At 46.4% G+C, this 21,541-nt stretch overlaps 1 protein-coding gene across 7 annotated transcripts in view; it reads right to left on the bottom strand.

Annotated features, from left to right (window-relative positions):
• The window catches only part of PDE1C (phosphodiesterase 1C), a 382,013-nt gene that overhangs the window by 5,898 nt on the left and 354,574 nt on the right, over positions 1–21,541 (bottom strand). For 5 of the 7 annotated variants that reach the window (XM_053661833.1, XM_037126507.2, XM_037126501.2 and 2 more), the window contains one exon: positions 12,163–12,222. In XM_053661833.1, the coding sequence (XP_053517808.1) occupies positions 12,163–12,222 (60 nt within the window). Of the gene's footprint in view, positions 1–7,178; positions 7,394–12,162; positions 12,223–21,541 lie in introns of those variants that run through there. The other 2 variants (XM_053661810.1, XM_053661801.1) reach the window with 2 other exon arrangements.

Below are 21,541 nucleotides of genomic sequence, written 5' to 3'. Positions count from 1 at the left end.
TACTTGGAGAATAGGATCTACTCAGCTAATGAAGATTTGACAAAGTCACATGGCTCACACAGAACCTGCACTTGGCAAAGTCGTAATCTACAGGGTCCAGCAGAAGCAAGGCCTGCCTGAGTGCAATTGGTAGGGTGTGTGTGAGTGTCTCGCTCCAGATGGGCAGCAGTTTGAACATTTCACCTGAAATGTCATAGGGTGCGCTCGAGTGTGGTATTGTTATGCTACAGAATTGCATGCTTATGATTTTGTAATAAAACGGGGGTGTTATTTGTGCCCCGCCCTGTATATTACTTTAAAGTGTGCCTAGGAAAAAAAGTTCAAATCAAAAATTGACATATCATTCTTTTTGTTTTACAATTACAATGTTTACTTCTCATAAAAGTGATGTTCTTTTAGGAGTTTTAATCCTCATTTGGTTAAATCTCGCCTTTTTCATAAACACCACAACTCCTCCAAACTTGTCTACGACTTTCTCTCCTCAGCCACCACCAGCCCCCCTTTCTTTTCTCTGTGTCTCTCCCTCCGAGACCACATTGCTTGGTAGCTACTTCTTCTCTTTTTCTGGCATCAGAGACCATGAGATAGAATTATTCTTCTTCAGGCCATGCTTTCTCACACAACCAAGTTTAGAGACAACTAAATATTAGCAACAGAAAACACAGCCAGAACACAGAAAATTCAACTTTTCGGAAGTCTCATAACAACAAATCTTCAGCCTAACCGGTAAGAGGGGCGAAACCAGCAGCTGGCGGAGCGGGGTTGCACAGGAAAATTCGGTCGGACAGACTCAGGTGTGTGGAACCCAGGAGCAGGGTTGGACCTAGTGAGTGAAGGAGCGAGCAACTGCAGGGAAACAGCGAGGGAGCAGGGCCGAGATTTGACTGTGGTCGCGCATTCGTGCACAGATAGACAAGCCAGGGAGTGGGCGATTGGACTAGTCCCAGCAGGCCCCAGTGGCGAGCAGCAGTGGAGGGCGCTGCCATTTTCCCCACTCTGACCCCGCCTCCACTTACAGTGTCATAACCCAGCGACCTGAGTGGCCCCGCCCTGGGGAACCACCTAAGGCTCTGCTCCTCACCCAGCTGCGAGAAACAGCAGAGGGGACCGCCATTTCCCCGCTCTGACCACGCCCCCACATACAGCGTCACAACCCAGCGACCTGGGAATCCAAGGCTCTGCTACTCATACTTAACGGGCGAGAACAGACCAAAAATGGCTCAAGAAGATCTCAAAGCCCCAGAGCCTATAAATCTAAGCAATGAAGAAATAGCAAAACTCTCAGGCGCACAGTTTAAAACACTGGTGATCAGGATCCTCACAGATCTGGTTGATTATAGCCACAAATTAGAGAAACATATGAAGGCGAAACTAATTGAAATGAATGGAATTGCACAGGAAACCAATAGCGATGAAAAGGAAACTGGGACTCAAATCAAGGGAGTGGACCAGAAGAAAGAAAATAATGGCCAAACAGAAAAGAGTGAAGAAGCAAGAATTCGAAAAAATGAGGAGAGGTTTAGGAACCTCCAGGACATCTTTAAACTCTCCAACATCCGAATTATAGGGGTACCAGAAGGGGGAAAGGCACAGCCACCAGTGGAAAACTTATTTGAACAAATAATAAAGGAGAATTTCCCCAATCTGGCAAAGGAAATAGACTTCCAGGAAATCCAGGAAGCTCAGAGAGTACCAAAGAAGTTGGACCCAAGAAGGAACACACCAAGGCACATCATCATTACATTAGCCAAGATTAAAATGAAGGAGAGAATCCTAGAAGCAGCAAGAGATAAGGGGACAGTCACCTACAAAGGAGTTCCCATCAGACTGTCAGCGGACTTCTCAAAAGAGACCTTACAGGCAAGAAGGGGCTGGAAAGAGGTATTCCAAGTCATGAAATCCAAAGACCTACAACCAAGATTCTATCCAGCAAAACTTTCATTTAGAATGGAAGGACAGATAAAGTGCTTCTCAGATAAGATCAAATTCAAGGAGTTCATCATCACCAAGCCCTTATTATATGAAATGTTAAAGGGACTTATCTAAGAAAAAGAAGTTAAAAAAAAACATGAACAGTGAAAGGACAGCAAACTCACAGTTATTAACAACCACACCTAAAACAAAAGCAAACTAAGAGGACAGCTAGATCAGGAGCAGAACCATAGAAATGAAGATCTCATGGAGGGTTAGCAACAGGGGAGTGGGAGGAGGGGAAAGGGGGAGAAGGTACAGAAAATAAGTAGCATAGACAGTAGATAGAAAATAGATGGGGGGGCAAGAATAGTATGGGAAATATAGAATCTAAAGAACTTGAGACACATGGTCATAAACTAAAGGTGGGGATGGGGGATAGGGTGGAGGGGAATGAAGGGGGGAATAGAACAACTGTAACAGCATAATCAATAAAAAATAAATTAATTAAAAAAAAGAATTATTCTTCTTCAGAAAATAGGTAGGAATTTATTCAGATAACAAATCGATGGCTGATCCTTGGATTTGGGTGTTGAAATATGAACAGAGGTTTTAAAACTCCTTGTTTGAAAATGTGTGTAGTCTACTGTTCCTCAAAGCACCTTCAGCAAAGTGGTGAATGGAACAGGCGTCGCTGCCAGAGGGAGGGATTCCTACGTCAGATTAACTGAGTGCAAGTTCAATGAGTGTTCCCGGGACTGCTCCGAGACCTAAATGACGGAGACGTGTGTGATGAATCCCCAAGAGTATGCAAAAGGATGTCGTTTTCTCAGTTTTCTCAGGCTAAGGCACCCCTTGGTCATCAGTGTCTGACAGTGCTCAGCAGAAAACGCTTTCAGAAGGACTGATTGGGAGACTTTGTCACCATGTCGCATCAATGTCATTCACTCACCAGACCTGTTGCTCTGTGCCAAGTGATGGCAGGCTGCAGAGGACGGTCTCGCGTCCTTGTGTGACCTAGTCCGGCCTGATTCCGTGAGTCACACACCAACCCACACTAGCACCTCAGCGCCCCCAGACCCCTGCAGCAGCGGCATGGCCTGCTGAGTCACAGTGCCGCAGCCGTGGCACCTTCCCTCGGGAGTCTCCAAGCCCACTGCACAGCAGGCCCCCCAGGGCGACATGGCTCACGCTGAGCTTCTGAATTAATTCTGATATTGGCACCTTGTTGTTGTTGTTTTTTTAAAGAAGTGTTGGACACGTGTCTTGTTCTATTCCAAAGATAACCCCATAATACAACTTTTGCAAAAGACGTTTCCCACTCCAGCTAGTTTCTATCTGCATTTACACACACACACACACACACACACACACACACACACACACACACACACTCTAAACTAACAAGATACAAGCATCATTCAATGCCTCTCAAGGGCTGTTTTTCCTGAAGAATAAAATCCTCTGCCATGCACCCCACGTCTGCAATCAGTGCCTAATTGTAGTATGGGCCTGAAGTCTGAGGGAGAGTCCCTATAAAAATGCCCCCAAATCACCCATGAGTTTTGAATCACAAGGCACTGGGATGTTACCATCAGCTGCACTGAGGATGGAGAAATGAAACAACTGAGCCTGTGACTTTCATCTCAGGATCTGCCACAGTAAAAAAACATACACACACACAAACTGTGCCTGACACACACTGAATACGAAGCACAACACTGGAAACGCACGTTGGACCAGCCTCTTATCCTCACCACAACCCTAAGAGGCGAGCACTGTTATGCCCCCTTTTGTGGGGAGGAACCTGAGGCTTCAGGAGCTTAAGTAACTCGCCCCAGCTTACACAGCTAATTCACAGGAAGTCTGTCTTTCGGTTTTATTCAACATGCTCTGACGTCGCAGCCTTCCTCCTGTCTTTAAGAAAATAACCTTGGACCAAAGTTCAGAGGAAGTTTAAATAACTACCATAATGAGTTAAAAGCATCAAGGTAAAACCGTACCTTATTTATAGTGTCCATATTACAGTACATATTGATGGAATATACAGGATTCTTGAATAGCCTTGTTAGTAACCATACTCTTACTTCCCCCAAAGCAAAAGCAAACGGCCCTTCCTTAACACCATTCATGTGGCAATGGCTCGGAAAGTAATTACATAACAGCCCCAGCTGACGAGTCTCTAAAATAACTGCTCTTATCTCTTCCCTCACCTATGCAGGTTGGAATCTGAACAGGTATCCTGAAACACTAGGCCACTGGACACTGGCAGCCACACCCAGGGAGCTCCAGGACCTTGGGCGAAGTTTTAACTTGGAAATTTTTAGCCCCGACGGCACATGACAACCACCTGGCACCTCCATTTAAAAGACTCTGGCTCTGCAAGGACTTCAGCTCGAGCAGATAGTCTGCTGGTTCTGTGTTTGAAAGGCCCAAGGACGGGAAGCTGGTGACCTGAGGAGGCCTCCAGAAGGGGCAGAGTGGACACCACCTGAACGGAACCACGACCTGGTGTGGGAAGGTGCCCCGACCAGCACTGCCAGGCCCCCACAGGAACCCACGTCTGCGGGGAAAAGACAGACCGCACAGTTTCGCTGCCCTTCATCCACCTGATGCTGTTTGCTCTCACCGGCACTTCCCAATCTTGGATGCACATCCCATCACCTGGGGAGACTTAAAATTTCCTGATGCCCAAGCCCTGCCCCGAGAGTCTCTGGAATAACCATTGATTTTGAGGGGGAGCCCAAACATCAGTATGTTGGTAATGCCCAGTGATCCTGATGTGTAACTGGGTTCAGAACCACAGGCTGAGGTGTCAAGGTCGTTCTGAAACCCAGTCAGCCTACACTTAGTTTCTGAGGGGTGCCTGGGGCAGCCGATGGGGTCCGCTCCTCCTGCAGGGCAGCCACCAGCCCTTGGCCATGTGCTGAGATCTACGCCCCGAAATGAGCCCGTGAAACCTGCTTCTGAGGGAGGCGGCACGGTTTTCCGAGAGAAGTATGGGCAACACATAACGGGGTTCAGCTACGACTCCTGTGAGACCCTCAGGAGATCATCTGTCCTGGGCTTTTTTTTTTTTTTTTTCAGTGGGAAAAGTACGAACTGCATTGTTTGGTCATCGTGAGGATTTTCAAAGTGACATGAGTGACATGATGTTCACATGGTACCTTGCCACCTTGCACAGTGCCTGTATGTCGCAGGTACTTGGTGAGTGACTGCCATCATTACACAGCCCAGGAGACAAAAGGTCCTTCCCAGGGCCCTTCCTACAGCACCCTCCCTGGTGAGTTTCCTTCGATGGTGCAGAAAAGTCCCCTCACTCCCTGTATGACTGGATTTGACTCCATGCGCAGCCTCACCACAACAAAGAGATCACCTTAATGAATTTATCTGTGACTCCTCGGCAGAGGACATGCCATTCCAATGTATAAAATACTAATTATCCAGGATGTGCATTTGAGGAAAAAAAACGTTTTCCATTCAGCTACCCGAGGCAACCACTTTGTTGAAACCAAGCACCATTCTCAGCAAAGCCAAACCCTGCAGCCCACATTCTAAGCCATTTATACAATGTACAAATACAGGGGGTTATTGGACCTCTTTGGGCAATGCCTGTAACCACGAGTGCAAAAGAAGGGCTGGGAATCCAGGTGGGGAAGTGCGGCTTCGACAACCAGCAAGGCTGAAAGGAGTCTCGGTCCCCGAATTCTAATCATGATATGAGTAGGAAAACGACAAGGCCGCTTTTGATTCATAAGACTCCGTGCATTCTTATGCTGAGCCATAACAAGTCCTTGAGTCAGTGTCATTGGAAACCAGTGAAACCACTGATTCCCTGGTCCGTTGGATGCTTCTTCTTTGTGCTTTGCCCCAGAGATAATTCCTCTTGGCCCTAAACTCCGTGAGGTCAGGTACAGGGTGTTACGCATACTGGCATCCCAAGAACTTCATCACAATGCCGGTACTCCATCACGATGGCGCTGAGAAAAATGTAATGAATACGCTACCCTCCCTCCCACTCAGGAAGCTTCACACATCTCCCATTTACTGAGGAATAAACATACACACCAGCTGGCAAAGGTGGCCGACATCTGCAGAACCGAACTTTTCTCCCCTGGCTCAGCAACATCGTAGGACGTGAATGTGCTGCCCATGCTTGTTCAGGAAGAAGGACAGCAAGTTCCTTTCCTTGGAATTTCGAGTCTGAGGCCTGAGCCTCTTGTTCTGCACAAATGCCACAGTCTCAGCTCATTTCTGCAGGTCTTCCGATGTAGGGAGAAGAACTAAGGCCCAGTTGTCAGGCCTCCTCCCTGCCGTTCCTCCCCACCCCTACCTCCTGACCCCCCCAACCCCACCACAAAGAGGTGCAAGAGGAGGAGGGAGCAATTAAATAAGACTGGAAGCTCGACTCTTCTTATTCAAACAACGGCTGCCTGTTACATGCCCTGCTCCCGCATTAGTTCTAATGACTAATGATTTCATTTAATAAAATTGTTATTTTAATAATGGAAGAATAAGAAAGTCCTCCCTCAAGATGATCATCCTTGATGTGGTTCTTCGTTTTCATTTTCCTTGCTCTGACAAGCACAAAGGATACGAATCATGCTGGTTTGAAAGGGGAAAATATGTTGGAGATTTTACACAAGTGAAGGCCTTTCCTTGATTCTTCTCATCAGCATGGGCATTTTTTCCACGTTTGCACATGAAGATGGGAAGTGTGAGGCAAAATCGGTAGCTCTCTGTCCCTTGCACACACCAACAATGATCCACACCAGGAGAAGTCTGTAACGACACATTTCTTCAGGGGTCTCGGCCGCCGAAGAGCTAAGTAACCGACGAGCTTTGATCTGGTCCCTCAGAAGAATGACGGCTGCCACCCCGCAGAATGAACCCAACATAAAACACAATTGCAAAGACAGTGCCAGCTGGAATCTTTGCTTAAAAGACACGGCAGGGTCCTCCTCACCCCATAGCTGTGCTTGACATTGGTACACAGGTAACTGATCTAACCCCTCAGGCGGAGGACAAGTGTGAAAGAGAGGTGGGCACAGAACGGACAAACGGCTCTGACATCAGTCATTTGCTACTGGCCCTGAGCCTCGGAGCAGGAAGTGCTAAGTTTGGGCAGGCTGTTCATCTGATTGTGCCTCAGTTTCCTGATTCCTGGAATGTGGATCACGGTACCTTCCTTAAGAGTTGCTCTGATGATTGAATGAGATAAGACATGTTGAGAAATATGTTAAGCATTGCCCCTGAGAGCTGATAGATGTCGAAAACATATCAAAGTATTTATTATAAAAAACACCTGTATTAGGGAGATAAGGACTTATCATTTTTGACAATAATTACTCAATAACTTACAATGCACATAATATTTTGTTTTGGTCAAAGAAACATAAGTTTTCTAGAACATCTTCAGACCTCAAAGCTGGTCCCTTGTCTTTGGACGACTCCTCTGGATGGACGTCTTATCCGTAGTCCCCTGGAACAAGACACAGGACAATGTCATTGCCAGCCAGCCGGCATCACTCGCACACACGCTTCTACATCAGGCAGGGTGACTGGAAGCACTGCGCATCTACTGCCAACACTACGGTGCATGCCAGCCGCCGCGCGCACAGCAGGGCAAGGGGCGAGCTATCTGCACCCGCGGGTGACTGGGGTACTGTACCTTTCCATCTAAGCTTCACTGTAGGAGAGTGGCGTGACCCCGGCACCCTGGGGAATCGGCTCAGAAGTAAGCCACTGACTAGTGTCCGTCAATGGGCCGCTGCTCCATCGAGAGCCAGTGATACGTTCTCCATCATTTAAGGCCCGCCCCCGGAGCTTGATCAGGTTCACAGACCTCACAGGTCATAGGTGAAGCTGGCTCTAGAAAAAAACCAGCTGCCGGTGCCATGACTTTCCCACATCAGAGTCACTTTGCTTTTAAAGCTGTGCAAGGGCTTGAGGGGGTGTCCCCAGAATAGTTTTCTGGTGCTGGAGCTTCAGGAGGACCCCTTCCATCATGTCAGAAACCACACTGGCTGTTCTTTAGTGAAGGGCTCTCTGGATGGGCCAGGTTATCTGCAGAATGTCCTTTATATCTGAATTCTCAGCCCCCGTACCTCTCCAGAGGTGCACAAGGGGAAACATTAAATTACTCTGACATACATGTGAAATCATGTCTGCGGAGCCATAACACCAAACAGAGCTTGGCTTGGAATGCAGACATAGATTTTTCACTTAAAAAATTCAATAACTAATATTTTGAGCATGCAGAAAAGTATAAATAATAACATAACAAATACCCATGTATTCTCAATACAGTTTAATCAAATCTTAACATTTTTCATATTCAAAATTTTATTCAAAGAAATTAAATATCACAAATGTAGTTGAAGTACCTACTATATACCCTTCCATGATACTTCTGTCTACCTATCCTCAAAACATCAACCACAATTTGGTATTTATTATTCTTATGCATATATTCATTCAATTATTGCATTTGTGTGCATCCATAAAATATGTAATTTTTTGCTTGTTTTAAAAGATAATATAGTGTTAAATGCTGTGTGTGTGTGTGTGTGTGTGTGTGTAGTGGCAACTCACTTTTCTTCTTCAACATTATGTTAAGCTTTGTCTGTAACAGCCAAAAATAGAAAACAACCATCAATGATTAAATATCCTATCCTATGACTCATCTGTACAATACGCTGCTACACAGATGTTAAAATAGACAATGTTTTCCTAAGAACTAGCTTTATATTTTGTGTAGAATTTCTTTTGCCATATGTCAGCAAACTTTCTCTGTGTGTGTGTGTATGTGTGTGTGTGTTTTAAAGTGTGTCTCTGAAATGCAGGATAGGGCTGGATTTGGGGTTTTTTAATCTAATCACATCATATCTGTTCTTTAATACTGGAGTTTAAGCCCTTTGCAATTATTGTTATCACTGACATTTTGGAATTGATTCTATAATCTAATTTCGTTTTTGTTTTAGACTTGATTCTACTATCTAAATTTGTAATCATTCTTTATTCCTGGCTTCTTTTTCTTCCTTTCTGCCTGTGTTAATGCATTTCTCTGTTCACTTGCTGATTTAGATGCTCCAGGCTATATTTAAATGATTTTATTGATGATCCTTTGTGTAAAAAAGTTACAAAATTACAAGGTCTGTCCAAAGACAAAATAGATGTTCTCATTCTTCAACCCCTACAACAACTCTCCTTCCATCAGCAGCTTCTGTTTCCTGCTTTAACACAAAAACTGCACATTATTTTTATGGTGACCAGTTACTCAAATTTACCAACATGTTTGATTTACTTGCGTGTGCACCATTAACACTTAGAACTTACACCTTGCTTTGAAGTTCACTTTTCTCCTTGTGGAAGTGCGTCCCTGAGCACATGCAAGACTCACCCTCATGCCCCTCACATTTACTGTGACCAAAGCCAGGATTGCTGCCAGCCTGCCGCTCCCCTGCACGTAACCCACTGCGCAGAGCATGCAAGATTTTCTCTTTTCAACCTCGAGTTTTTCTCTTTTGAAATTCCAGCGGTTATACGTTTGTTGCTTAATGTGAGATGTTTCAACTGCTTGTTCGGCCTGTCTCTATTGTTTTCTTTCTGCACAATTTTACTGTGTTGTTTTCAAGGATTATCACTCCTCCTATTTGAGCACCCTGAAACCAGACATTTTTAATTGTTGGGCAGCCGGCACAAAGGGCATCAGGCGGAGGCACCTGAGTCAGAGGGAGGCAACGCGTTGTGGTCCCGGGGTAGGGGATGAAGGAGTGAGCTGGCCATTGTCACACATGAGGTGGAGGGGGTCTGCTAGACAAAGCATGGGCACTACCCACTCCACCTCTGCAGGCTTTGGAGTGGTCAGGACTCAGAACGTGAGACACCCAATCCGGGGCCAGGTTAGACCCCTGCCCACCTAAGGCCAAGGCCAAGGTGGCTGAGACTCTGACTCAGAGGCCTTGGAAACCCAGCAGGCCAACAACAGGCCTCCAGCACAGCAGACGGGAAGCAGGTCAGCTCTGCATATTCTTACGGATGTCCAGGATGACGTCAGAGACCCCGCCTGACCCTCCCTGGAAGGCTATGACCTTCCACAGCAGAGCAGACTCCATCGCTGCACACAGGAGCTGCTTGCTTTAGAGGTGTTTTCCTCCTAGTGTCTGTCATTGCAAGGGCACACGATCCGCAAGCAGGGACAAGATGAAAGGAGCCTCTGGAGACTACGGAGCAGGTGACTCGGTACTAAAAGCAAGTTAGTACAGTTGATGCAAACCCGAACTTCAAAAGGAGCCTTTTTCTGAGGACGACTGCTTTCTATCCGGAAGTAGACAGTGCCCGCTCCCACACCCTCGCGCCCGGCCTCAGCACCACCTGTGAGCACCCGGCGTGTGCTGGTCACCACGCAGGCATCGGGGCAAAAATAGAACAAGACAGTCCCCACCCTCGAAAAAGCCACCTCTCACGGGGTAAAAAGACTCATAAGCAAATTGTTATAAGTAAATATTAATTCTGCCTAGATGATTTGGAGGGGTTGCAAAAAGAAATTAGCCAGAGGGAAGAAAAGGGCAAGCAGTGTTACAGACAGAGTGGCCGCGGCCAGAGAGCTCCAGGCCTCCCCGGTGGACACTGAGTCCAGCTGTGGAACGAGGGTGAGGAAGCCACTGGAGTGGAGGGTGGAAAAGCAGATAGACATAGATTCTGTTTTGTCTAAGCTAAGAGGCCACTGATTATGAAGTCAACTATTATTTCATGTCCAACCAAGAAAAAATGCTAATTAAATTATAACACACCACTGGTTGCAAAAGAGCCCTCACTCCAGAAGCCACAATGCAAGGCACTGTCCCTCTCAGAATGAACCAAATATGGTACTTCCCCAAAAAAGAAATTTAAAAGATAAATTAACATCAGAAAATAAATTTTTAAAAAACCATCAAATCAATGCAAGCCAAATAATGATACAATATTTTTTCTCATCAAATTGGTAAGGTATTAGTGTCAGTGTTAGCAAGAGCAGGCTCAAGTGGCAAACTCATCACTGGAAGTCCAAATAACACACTACCTTCCTGGAAATTGCTATGACTCTAATGTGTTAAGAACCTAGATATATACATATCCCTTGAGTTAATAATCCTATTTAGGAACCTGTCCTCAATCCATTGAAATATTTGTGTACAAGAATGTGAGGTTATTCAAGCTTAATGGCCAGTTGTCAGTGAATGTACTGCTGACCCTCGAACACACCAGGGTCAGGGACACCAACCTAATAGTCAAAAATTCACACATGACTATAGTACAAATTAATCAAACAAAATGTTAGTGAAGCACTAATATATTTTTAAAAATAGTAACACCGGGTAAATCTCATAGTGCAATGGTAAACTTTAAAAGGGATGAAACAAATTTCAGACAGAGTATAATTTTACTCTAGGAACAAAATGTATCTAAGAAAGACCGGATGGGATGGTAACCTTGGTTACCTCTGAGTGGTAGCATGGGCACCATTTTTCCTTCCTATAATCTTTATTACTTTTTAATTTTTCTACCTTGTTTGTTTGCCTCTTAGATCCTCTCTCTCCACCCCCTGCCCAAACGAATGGGTTTTTGCAAGTTCTACCTATAAAAATCAAATCGTGGTAGAGATTGTAAACCTAGGCAGGGAGACAGCATGACCAACAGGAAGGAGCCTCTCACAATAAACGGTGATTCTATGGAATCATCACGAACACCTAGACCTTCCAGCTCAGTGTCAGACGGGACCAGCCCAGACCGTGCAGACATCCATTTCCCAATGGTAGAGACTCGCTGTGGGCGCCCGCTGTGAGTCAGAACTATGCGACACTGATTAGCAAGAAGCTGCGTCCATCTAGTGAGCTCGCACAACTTGAACATGGCAGAGCTGGGGTCTGAACCCAAGTCTCTTTTGCCAAAGGCTCATACTCATTCCCCTGCACCATCTGTCTCTCAGAGAAATACGTCCAAAACATGTCCAGATGAACATTGGGAAGAACAAGGTTCTACTCTTCCCGTCAGCGAGCAGGACAGACCACGAACCAAATTGGCTCTGTCAGGGCCGTTCCTGAAGGAACTTCACCCGTGGGTGACAGAGGCCCTCTAATAACGTGGGGCAGCCTGGATGAACAAGGGCCCAGAGCCTCGGTTTATCAACCGTGAAACTCAGCTCCCTGCGAGAGCGGTTCCCTCTGCTGTCTATGATCACTGACTTCACTGCGCAGCGCTGGTACCCACCTGGCAAGGTGAGGCGGCTGGTGCTCGGGGCGGGGGAGCCGTGAGAACGCTTCTTCGTGCCTGTAAAAGGGGAAAAACAGGGTAAGGAAAAGGATGGTGGACAGACTGCTCAGGCAGGTAAATGCTCATCTAAAATATTATCAAATGATGCAAAAGTTTGGGTCTGGAAACATCCGGAAGAAGGCTGGGTGCAGTGGTAACATGGCGCTTACTCCACGGTCCAGGAAAGCCGGGGGTGCAGCCTTGAGACCCGTGTGGGAGGTCGTTCTCGGGGTCCTGGTTGGCAGGTTGGAATGTCGGGACTACCACACGCCCTGGGCTGGTTGCACTTTGCAATCCCCAGGGAAACTTTCTAAACCTGCAGGAGCTCGAGGGCCTCCCCCAGAAATTCTGATTTCCTTGGACTAGGGTAGAGCAGTCCTGTTAAAGCCCACCCTCCCCCGGCCCCCTGCCTGGGCTGCCAATGTGTATCCTGGGGAAAGAGTCCTGCTGTGGAGGGGAAAGTTCTGGATTCAGGACTGAGGAATCAGGGGGTTGTCCCTGCTTTGTCCCTCCACTCACTATTGGACTTCCCATACATGAACTTGATGTCTTTGAAGCTCAGGTCTTCATCTGCATCATGAGGGGAGTAACAATTACATCAAAGTGTTCTGGGGAGGACTGAAGTGGCCAAGGTGTGTGAGATGCAGGGTCCTGGGGCTGCCCCGCCCACGAAGGAATTCCTACCAGGAAAGGAACACCTGGGTTTGTATGAGCGGTTGATGGGCCCCACGAGGCAGGACTGAAAAGGCAGCCCCCAGTGTGTGGGTCTGTTCTGTAAAAGAATAGTGTGTGTGTGTGTGTGTGTGTGTGTGTGTGAGACATATATATATATACATCTATATTCTATTTACATGTAAATATACACACACAGATATATATAGACACGTGTATGTTATACATATATTCTATATCTAATTACAAATATTACTTATTTGTTCATCCATTTCCCTACTAGGCCGTACAAAAGAGGCCCAGAGACCCGGATGCAGCAGCGTGGCCAATGCCTAGAGTCTGTGCTGGTGGAAATGCAGAGACAATCCCTTTTCTTTGCAGCTTTTTTTCTTAGTGTGTTTTTTTCTTCATTTTAATTTAATTTTGCAGAGATAATTTTTTTATTTTTATTTATTTATTTTTAGAGAGAGGAGAAAGAGAGAGAAACATTGATCGGTTGCCTCTCACACACGCCCTGACCAGGGACTGAACCCACAACCGAGGCCTGTGCCCCGACTGGGAATCGAATGGTGACCTTCTGCTCTGCAAGATGATGCCCAACCAACTGAGCCACACCGGTCAGGATTGCAGAGACCACTCTTGGGCAGAGGAGTTACAAGATTCCGTAGGAAGCGATTTCTGGTACAAGTCCCCAGAACTTAGCCAAACTTTTCGTAAAGTCTGCTTTACGTCCCGAGTGAAGGGAGGTTGTGTCCGTGGGGAAAACCCTGCCTGAGACCACACGGTGGGGGGCGGGGGTCACTAGATGATTCATCGCAGGAAGCGGAACGTGGAATTGGAGGTGAGTGGGTAAGCCCTCCCTCCCCCAGAACCCCTGTGAGATGCAGAGAAACACACTGGGGACGCTGTTTGAGCCTGGTTCATTGTAGACATAAAGAACAGGGTACCACCTCTGACATCACTTAGTTATTATTATTATTAGCAGCAGTAGTAGTACTGTTCATAGTATTAGTAGTAGTAGTAGTAGTAATAGCAAAAATTCAAATAAAATTAATCCAGATACCTCACACCTACAAAGACAGCTAATTTGCCTGAGGTGGGAGAAGCTGGGCGGGACTTGACGTGGCCTTCTTCCAGGTCTCAGAGTTGTTGCAGGTGTCAGAGTTGGCGGGGAGCTCAGAGGGTCCCCACTGGCTGCAGCTGAGTCAGAATCCCCGGGGTGATTCTGCGAATACGGCTTCCACTGCTGGTGCCTGACTCGGAATCTCAGAGGGAGGGAGCCAGAAGTTTACATGTCAACGAGTTCTCCAGGCGAGTCTGATGGTCACCAGTCAAGGGAGGTGTCCCAGACACCCTGAGGTAAAAGATTCACTGAAGTGATACTTTGGGTCAGGGCTTCGTTGCACAACTCCATGAAGGGCAGTGGACCTGAGTAGGTGACAAGTCGGCTCTGACCTTGTCTAGAGCCAGAAGTGCCTCTGTGTCCCACTGGACCCACCTCCACAGTGGGGACACCAACGACTCAAGATTGTTATCCCTCCAGTCACAAGACATTTCACCTGTCCCACTGTCCCTTTGGGGGAGGGTTCCCTCAGTGGTGCAGTGATATTTGGGCCACACAACTCTTCACGGTAAAGGCCATGCTGGGCATCACAGGAGTTTGAGCAGCGTCCCTAACTCTACCTACTAGGTGTCAGTAGCAGCCCCCCGGTCGTCATAAAAAAAACGTCCCCCAGACAATGAGTAGCAAATGTCTCCGGGAACAAAACTGCCCTCGGTTGAGAAGCCTTGCTTCGGCCTGAAGGCAGGGCTTAGCGTTTTGATTCCGAGTGGTGGTTCACAATTCAAGCACTCAGTCTCTGCCACGCACCCAGCAGTCACTGCGTTCCAGGACCCGCGGGCGCCGTGGATGATGACAAGCCCCTTGTTACCTAACGTGCTGATGATAAAGTGACTCCCGTGTTATGGAATTTGGAGACGAAGGCAGTTTATGTCATTTGCACAAAGTTACTGAATGCTGGGGCAAAATTTAAGCCATGATCCCTGAGTGCTCAAACACAGACACTTTCCTAATGGCTCTCCCCGATTCTTGATCAACCCATGACTCAGATTTTCATCAAGTGCTGTCATCCCAAATTTGTACATGGCTAAGAAGAACGTGGAACAACTATTTTAACAAGAAGAAAAACTGCAGCCAGATCCCTGAGCTGACTAAGTGCTGGGGAGCCAGCGATTCTGGGGGATGGGGGTGCAGGTGTGCCCCAGGTGTCCTGGGGGATCCTGACCTTCAGGCAGATTTGGAAGACCTTGTGGGGTCGACATTTCCTTCTTGTCTAACTGTTGGGAGATATGGCCGCCTGCTTCCCACTGGAACTCTCGTGAAGTTGTGATCAGATGCAGTGTTGCCTACGTAAGCACTTGGAGACCCGCAAAGCACTGAATGACAAGCTTTCGGGGTTGCCACCTGCAGGAACATCCACTATTGCAAGGTTATTTGATAGGAATTCTTGGCACATTTAAAAAAATATCACCCACTATAATCTTCCAAAAGTCTTCAGCTCGGTGGCTTTCCAATGGGATAGCTTTTTGTCCCCTTGGTACTTTCTTTGCAGACACTGAGTGAGATAGGAAACTCTGAGGGCGTGGAGTCTGTGGAAACGCAGACCTGCGGGCTCTCTGGAAATGCTGTTATCTTCACTGCACGCTTGACAACATGCCCACTGCATCAGCAGAGGGGAGAACCCATCAGCACCTCTCCTGATGGTGAGTCATGAGCAGGTAGCAGGCGGAGAAGCGCACAATACACCCGTGTGCAATTTCTGCAGACCTCCAGGCTCCCCGGTAATGGAGGTTGTGCTCCTGAAATCATTTTCCACTCCGCAGCCACCGAACTACTCCCCTGTCACTCAAAGTTCCACGTGTGGGGATCACACTCCGCTCTGTTGCAGCTTCTAAAACCCTTGCCCCCTCCTGGCTCCACTCCCTGGGAAAACACCAGCATCGGAGCTGGAGGATGCACATCCCGACCGGCTTCCGCCTGCTCTGCTACTCCAAGCCGGCACTGGCCTTGGGACACGCAGAGGTGGCCCCGGGATTTAGTGCACATCTCGCTCCCTGAGTGACTCCAGAATTCACTGTCGGGGCTTTCCAACCCTGGCCACACAGCGGGAGCTTCTGGGGAGTTGTGAAGAAAATATGCTGAGACCCAGGCCTACCCCCCCAGAGAGACTGTTTTCACTGGTCTGGGTGGGGCCCAAGCCTGGGCATTTTAAAGGTTCCCAGTTGAAAAGCACCACACTCAGAAAAACTGGTGAGTTTTCCTCATGGAATGGTGGGAATCCTGTAAATGGCTTTTCATTTTTACTTGGGTTTCCAAGAGACTCAGGTCTAGTGTGTGACTTAATGCTGGGGACTGGGAGGCCTGTCAGCCGGCACGGCTGCCGTCCCAACGTGGGCCCCAGTCTGCGCTGTCTACCCCACTCAGCTTGCTGCCTCGGGTTTTATTCTGCAACCTTAATGTAAAAAAATTGGGTACATGTTTGTGATTTTAATCTAAAACATGTTACAAATGAAGTTAGTAAAAGGAACACGAATAAACGACGACATGGGTATATCAGCTAACCCCTATTATCCTCCTCTATAAAGATGTAAAAGCATGAATTTCAGGATGTAATTGGGAGGATCAAGTGAGAGCCCACATGTGAAAACGTGTAGTAAACTGGGCAGCACAATGTAGTGTTTATTAGTTTACACTCAAAAGACAGGTGTGGGTGTGCGTGCGTGCGTGTGTGTGTGTGTGTGTGTGTGTGTGTGAAGCAGCTACTATTTCATCTTTGGGAGAAAAGTATTCTAAAGTCATGAATTACATTGTCCTTGACCCACAGCATTTAAATGTCCAAAGAGTAAACAACCTCATCAGTCAGCTCAGGGCCGAAATGCCATCATAGTGGATTGTGGGAATGCAAGTATCTTTTGACAAATGAATAGCTTTCAGATATTTGCAATTAATGTCCTTGGTTGGTCCAACTAAAGGGCAATAAATGCAACTAAACTCATCAGGGGTCTGGAAAAGAGGACAGTGACAGAGATGACAACCAGGCTGACAGCTTCGGGCCAATACACACAACTAACACTCAGGAGGTGGGGTTAGCACTAAATCCCAGTGATTTGCATGCAACTTGACCTCAGACAAATAATTTCCCTTCTGCCAAGTGGGGCTGCACCGCCAAGCCCAAGGCTGCTGGGAGAAGGTGACTTAAGAGCCTGTGGGGGCTTGTCCTCATTAGTAAGAGTCCAGCAATAGCAATGCTGCTGTAACAGGAACCAGTCCTGCAGGCAGAGGGGGCTGCTGAATGGCTGACCCAAGAAAAGTGTCCGTCAACCGACTGGGCATCTTCAGTCCCTCCCTCCTTTAGCATATTGTAACATCTGTCTGAGTGACATCCACCACCTTCAGTCACTATTGCTAAACACATCTACCAATATCTTCTCTGTGTTCTGTTTGGGGTGTGGCAGACGCCAACAAGCCATTACCTGGTGCCACAGAACATAACGCCATGTTTGCCCCTTCCCAGCCTTGATAAAACAGCATCAAGAGAAGTATGCGTTCTGCTTAGGGCTGTGGAACAGCTTAAGTGTAGAGCTTCAAGCCCCGCCTACTTCCCTAAGAGCTGTTTTCCATTAGTATGTAAATTAGAACGCCCAGTCAGAGTCTTTAGTAAAATTTTCTGCTGCAAGGCACCCACTGCCAGTCCCAGGCTTGCTTCTATGCAGTTCGATCTCTGTTCATCACACCGATCAAAACCACAAGAGTTATTCAGACATGCAACATTACATGGGGCTTAAATACGGCTTTTAATATTTAAATGAATTTGGAATTGGGCATGTGAATGAGGAGTTGGAAAACTATTCATAGCCTTTGACCCAGGAATTATATATCTAAGAATTTTTTCAATGGCGATAGAAGCCTTATGTATAAAGAGTGTCATTGCTATGTTAGTTACAACTGTCAAAAAATAAAAGCATGTAACTTAATTGTCCAACAGAAAGGTGGTTAAGTAAACTGTGCTGGAGTCACAAAACAAAATAGTATGTTGCTGTTAAAATTAATGGTTTTTTTTTTTTAATGGGACAATGCTAACAATCCAGTGTCATGTGGGGAAAAATCATAACATGAAATTAAATACACTGTACTCTATGGCATCCAAATGCAGAGCAAAAGACCACACAGAGACGCCGTAAAGCACTGACAGTGAATAATCACTGGATGGGGTGTTACAAGTGATTTTAATTTTATCACACTTCTCGATATTTTTCAAAATAAGTACTTTTTTAGGTAGAAAAATTTTAAAGAACTCATTTTAATGCATGGCAAACACAGCTGCTTTGGAGGAACATCACAGCCTCCTTTGTCAGAGTAAGTCCCATGGACAACAAACCAGGGATCCCCAGGGGAAAAGAAGGATGTTTGTGCAATACCCAACACCTCCATTAGGGGTGCTCTATTAGCGGAGGTCTGAAGGACGCAAGCCTGTGCCACCCAGTCGGCAAACCACTTGCACGCCCACAAACAGGGGAAAAGACCATTCCCTAGTCAGACTCCTAATGCTCACAGCTGGAGAGAAAGAAAATATTGCCAGATAGCCCTTTCGAGAGAAGGAGAAAGAAACAGTGTTTAGAATTCAAGAACTACCATTACAGGACTATAAAACCATAATATCACAGTACCAAGAAAACTGAACATATGGAACCTAGCCTAATTCCATACACGCCAACACTCCTTATATACTTCCAAGGAGCTTCTGATAAGCCCCCTCAAAGAAGATCACATGAGACAGTACATTGTGGCTATCTCCCCATGTACAAGCAAAAAAAGCACTTGATAGCTGGGAGTTATGTGGTGCTGGAAGGAATACAAAAGAGATGGAATGTTGAGTAAGGTTGGATGGCCTCAGGTCTGCGACAGAACAGAACAATGAAAACACTGAAAGAACAAACAGCCTTCTCATTTTTCAAATTCCAATCGAGAGGTTAAGTCATGGTTTTTATTTGGTAGTCAGAAGAACAAATAAGTACTGATTCACTACTGGTTGTGTGGCGGGGGGATTACACATGGAGGAGCTGTCAGCCTGGTCTGCGCAATAAAGATTGACAAGGAACACAAAATTTATGGAGAGCAGTTTGGCATACTCTGTTTTACGCAAATCCCTATGATTTATCTTTGCATTTGGAGATGTAACGCTATGGCATTTGAACACTTTATTTAGAACAAACTGGCACCATAGGGAACCAAAGAGCCGGCTTCAGAATGAACAGCCATTCTCTTGCCCTTTTCCACACAAATGCAAATTGCAACCTGCAGTTTATCTGCTTGAAATATATTTCGCATCACAGAAGTACATGCTGTCGCTGCCGTAAAATAGAGACAAATCCACTTCACCACCTTCCGTTTTAGAAGACCATTCTGAGGACATATCCAGAAATCCCTTCCTTATACTTCCAAAGAACCATTCACTTGGCATGACTGGAACTGAGGTTTGGAGTTTTGTTTCTGCTCACCTCCCTCTTTTGAATCTTGTTCAACATTTTGATATTCATCCAGACATCTGCAAATCCAGCTGGCCAACAGCCAAACCTAAGCCCGAGGACCTGAGCTGAGCCCTCCACTCATATGTGGCCGGAGCCCTTAGCAGGCGAGTGTTCACACCCCTGGTGAGGGCTCAGCGAACTAGGGAGAAAACCCTGTAACAGCAGAAACTGCGTTCTGCATGGAGGAAGAAAACAACAGCATTCATAGGAGCCTCGAAGTGACTCGCCTTGCTGTGAGTAATGAAGTTCCTGCGGGGACTCGGGCTTCCTTTCCCCAGTCTGCTCCCTCTTCCCTGTCCACTCCTACCCAACATTCCTGCATGCGCATCACACCAGGACAGGTGGGTTGGTCTCTCCATCACATTGTGTTTCCATGTGCTAAAACGATGCTGCAAGAAGAAAGGTTTGCCCAGACAGAGGCAAAAGGGGGAGTTTGCACAAGGTACAAAAATGAGAGGAAAAGAAGGGAAAAGTGAAAGAAAGGGTCTGAAAAAGAGAGAGGAGTCAACAGCCAGGTGAGGGGAGGAACCTGGCTATACAGTGGCCACCACAGCTGATAAAAACCTAACCAAGCTCGTAGCTAACATTAAAAAAAACATTTTACAGTATATAAAATTGTAGAAAAATATCATCAAAGCAAAAAAGAAAAGAAAATATATACTCTAAAGTTTTATCTCAAGAATCAGCTATTGGACCATGCCTATGGCCTCTACTATGAATCTGTGTGACTATATTTCTTACCATCACACCCACACCCAAAGACAAGGACACCAGTACACAAATCCCTCCCCCAAGACAGATCATGGCAGAGAAGGCAAGACTGCACAACAATGTGCCATTCTGAAGCTACTGGGTTGCAGTGGGCTTTGTCTAAATGAGCCATCCTGTGCCGTAACATAAATGGGAAAGGCTTCTGCAGGGTCAGAACTCAGCTCCCATGAAGATGCATGGGTGAGGTTCCAGAACCATGGCCAAAGCTGACAAAGCCAAGAGCCTCCCTGATGGCAGCAACTGGCCTGCAACAGCCAGCTTTTACCCACAGGGGTGGGGAGGTGTCCCCCAGGAAGACTAAGTCAGGCGCCCTGAGTGAGTGGAAATGGCCCACGTTCCACCCCTTGCTTCTCCTGGCTCAGTAGTGAGCAGTCTAGGCTGGGTCCAAGTTCATGTGCTAAAGCCAGCCATTGCCAGTGTTCACCCCATTCTCATGTGGGCACAGAAACCAGAATAAACATAAATTCATTTCAAATACATCTGCCAATATTTTAGAGAAAAGGGGTGGGGTGGGGGGCACTAGTTAAAACAATCAGAAATGAATAGTGTTTAAATTGACTTTGAGGAACCTCTCAATCCAGGTTTCCCACAGCCCCCCAGTCTTGTTTACTGTAAAACCAGACTGTTCATTTGATGAAATAGTTCTTGTTTATACAAGACTTTCCCAGAGGAGCATCCGATCTGTACAAATGTTCAGAAAGAACATCCAGAGGACCACTCCCCATTCTTCTAACCTCCCTGGACCCAATTCACTTATCAGAGGGGCTCTGTCTAATGTCCCAGATGGCTGTTTTCATCCTGATTCCAGGGCCGCCTCCGCGCCCATCTGGGTCTTTGGTGGGAGGAAACCGCAACGACTGAAATCTGAACTTGGCAGGTAATGTGTCTCTTGGTTCTCCTGGAATATGCCATAGAAATACTGTGTTGTTCATTACAATTTCTCCATTAAGTTCATTTTCTAAATGATAATGGGGCCTTTAATCATGAGTCAGTGTTGATGAATTACAAGTATTACTTTCCATTTATTCACATGTAAGATCCACTATAACATCGTTATTGCGACATTAGGTTCTTTAACGTACAGTTCTGCAGGGTTCATTGTTACGCCGATCATGATACTGGCAGAGCCACCCCAGGCAACAGCCCCTCACACCGCAGCCTCCTTTTTGTGGGGTTTTAAATGTTTCTACCTAAATCATAAATAAATCCACTGGTATTGCAGAAAGACTGGTGTCATCATGCATTTGGGAAGAACATTTTCAAATAAATCTTGTTTAGTTTTGTGCCTGTTGTTGTTTTTCTTAAA

Source organism: Artibeus jamaicensis, unplaced genomic scaffold (genome assembly GCF_021234435.1).
Source record: "Artibeus jamaicensis isolate MK-2021 breed Jamaican fruit bat unplaced genomic scaffold, CSHL_Jam_final contig_1016, whole genome shotgun sequence".
NCBI lineage: Eukaryota > Metazoa > Chordata > Mammalia > Chiroptera > Phyllostomidae > Artibeus > Artibeus jamaicensis.
This window is presented reverse-complemented; position numbering and strand designations above follow the sequence as displayed.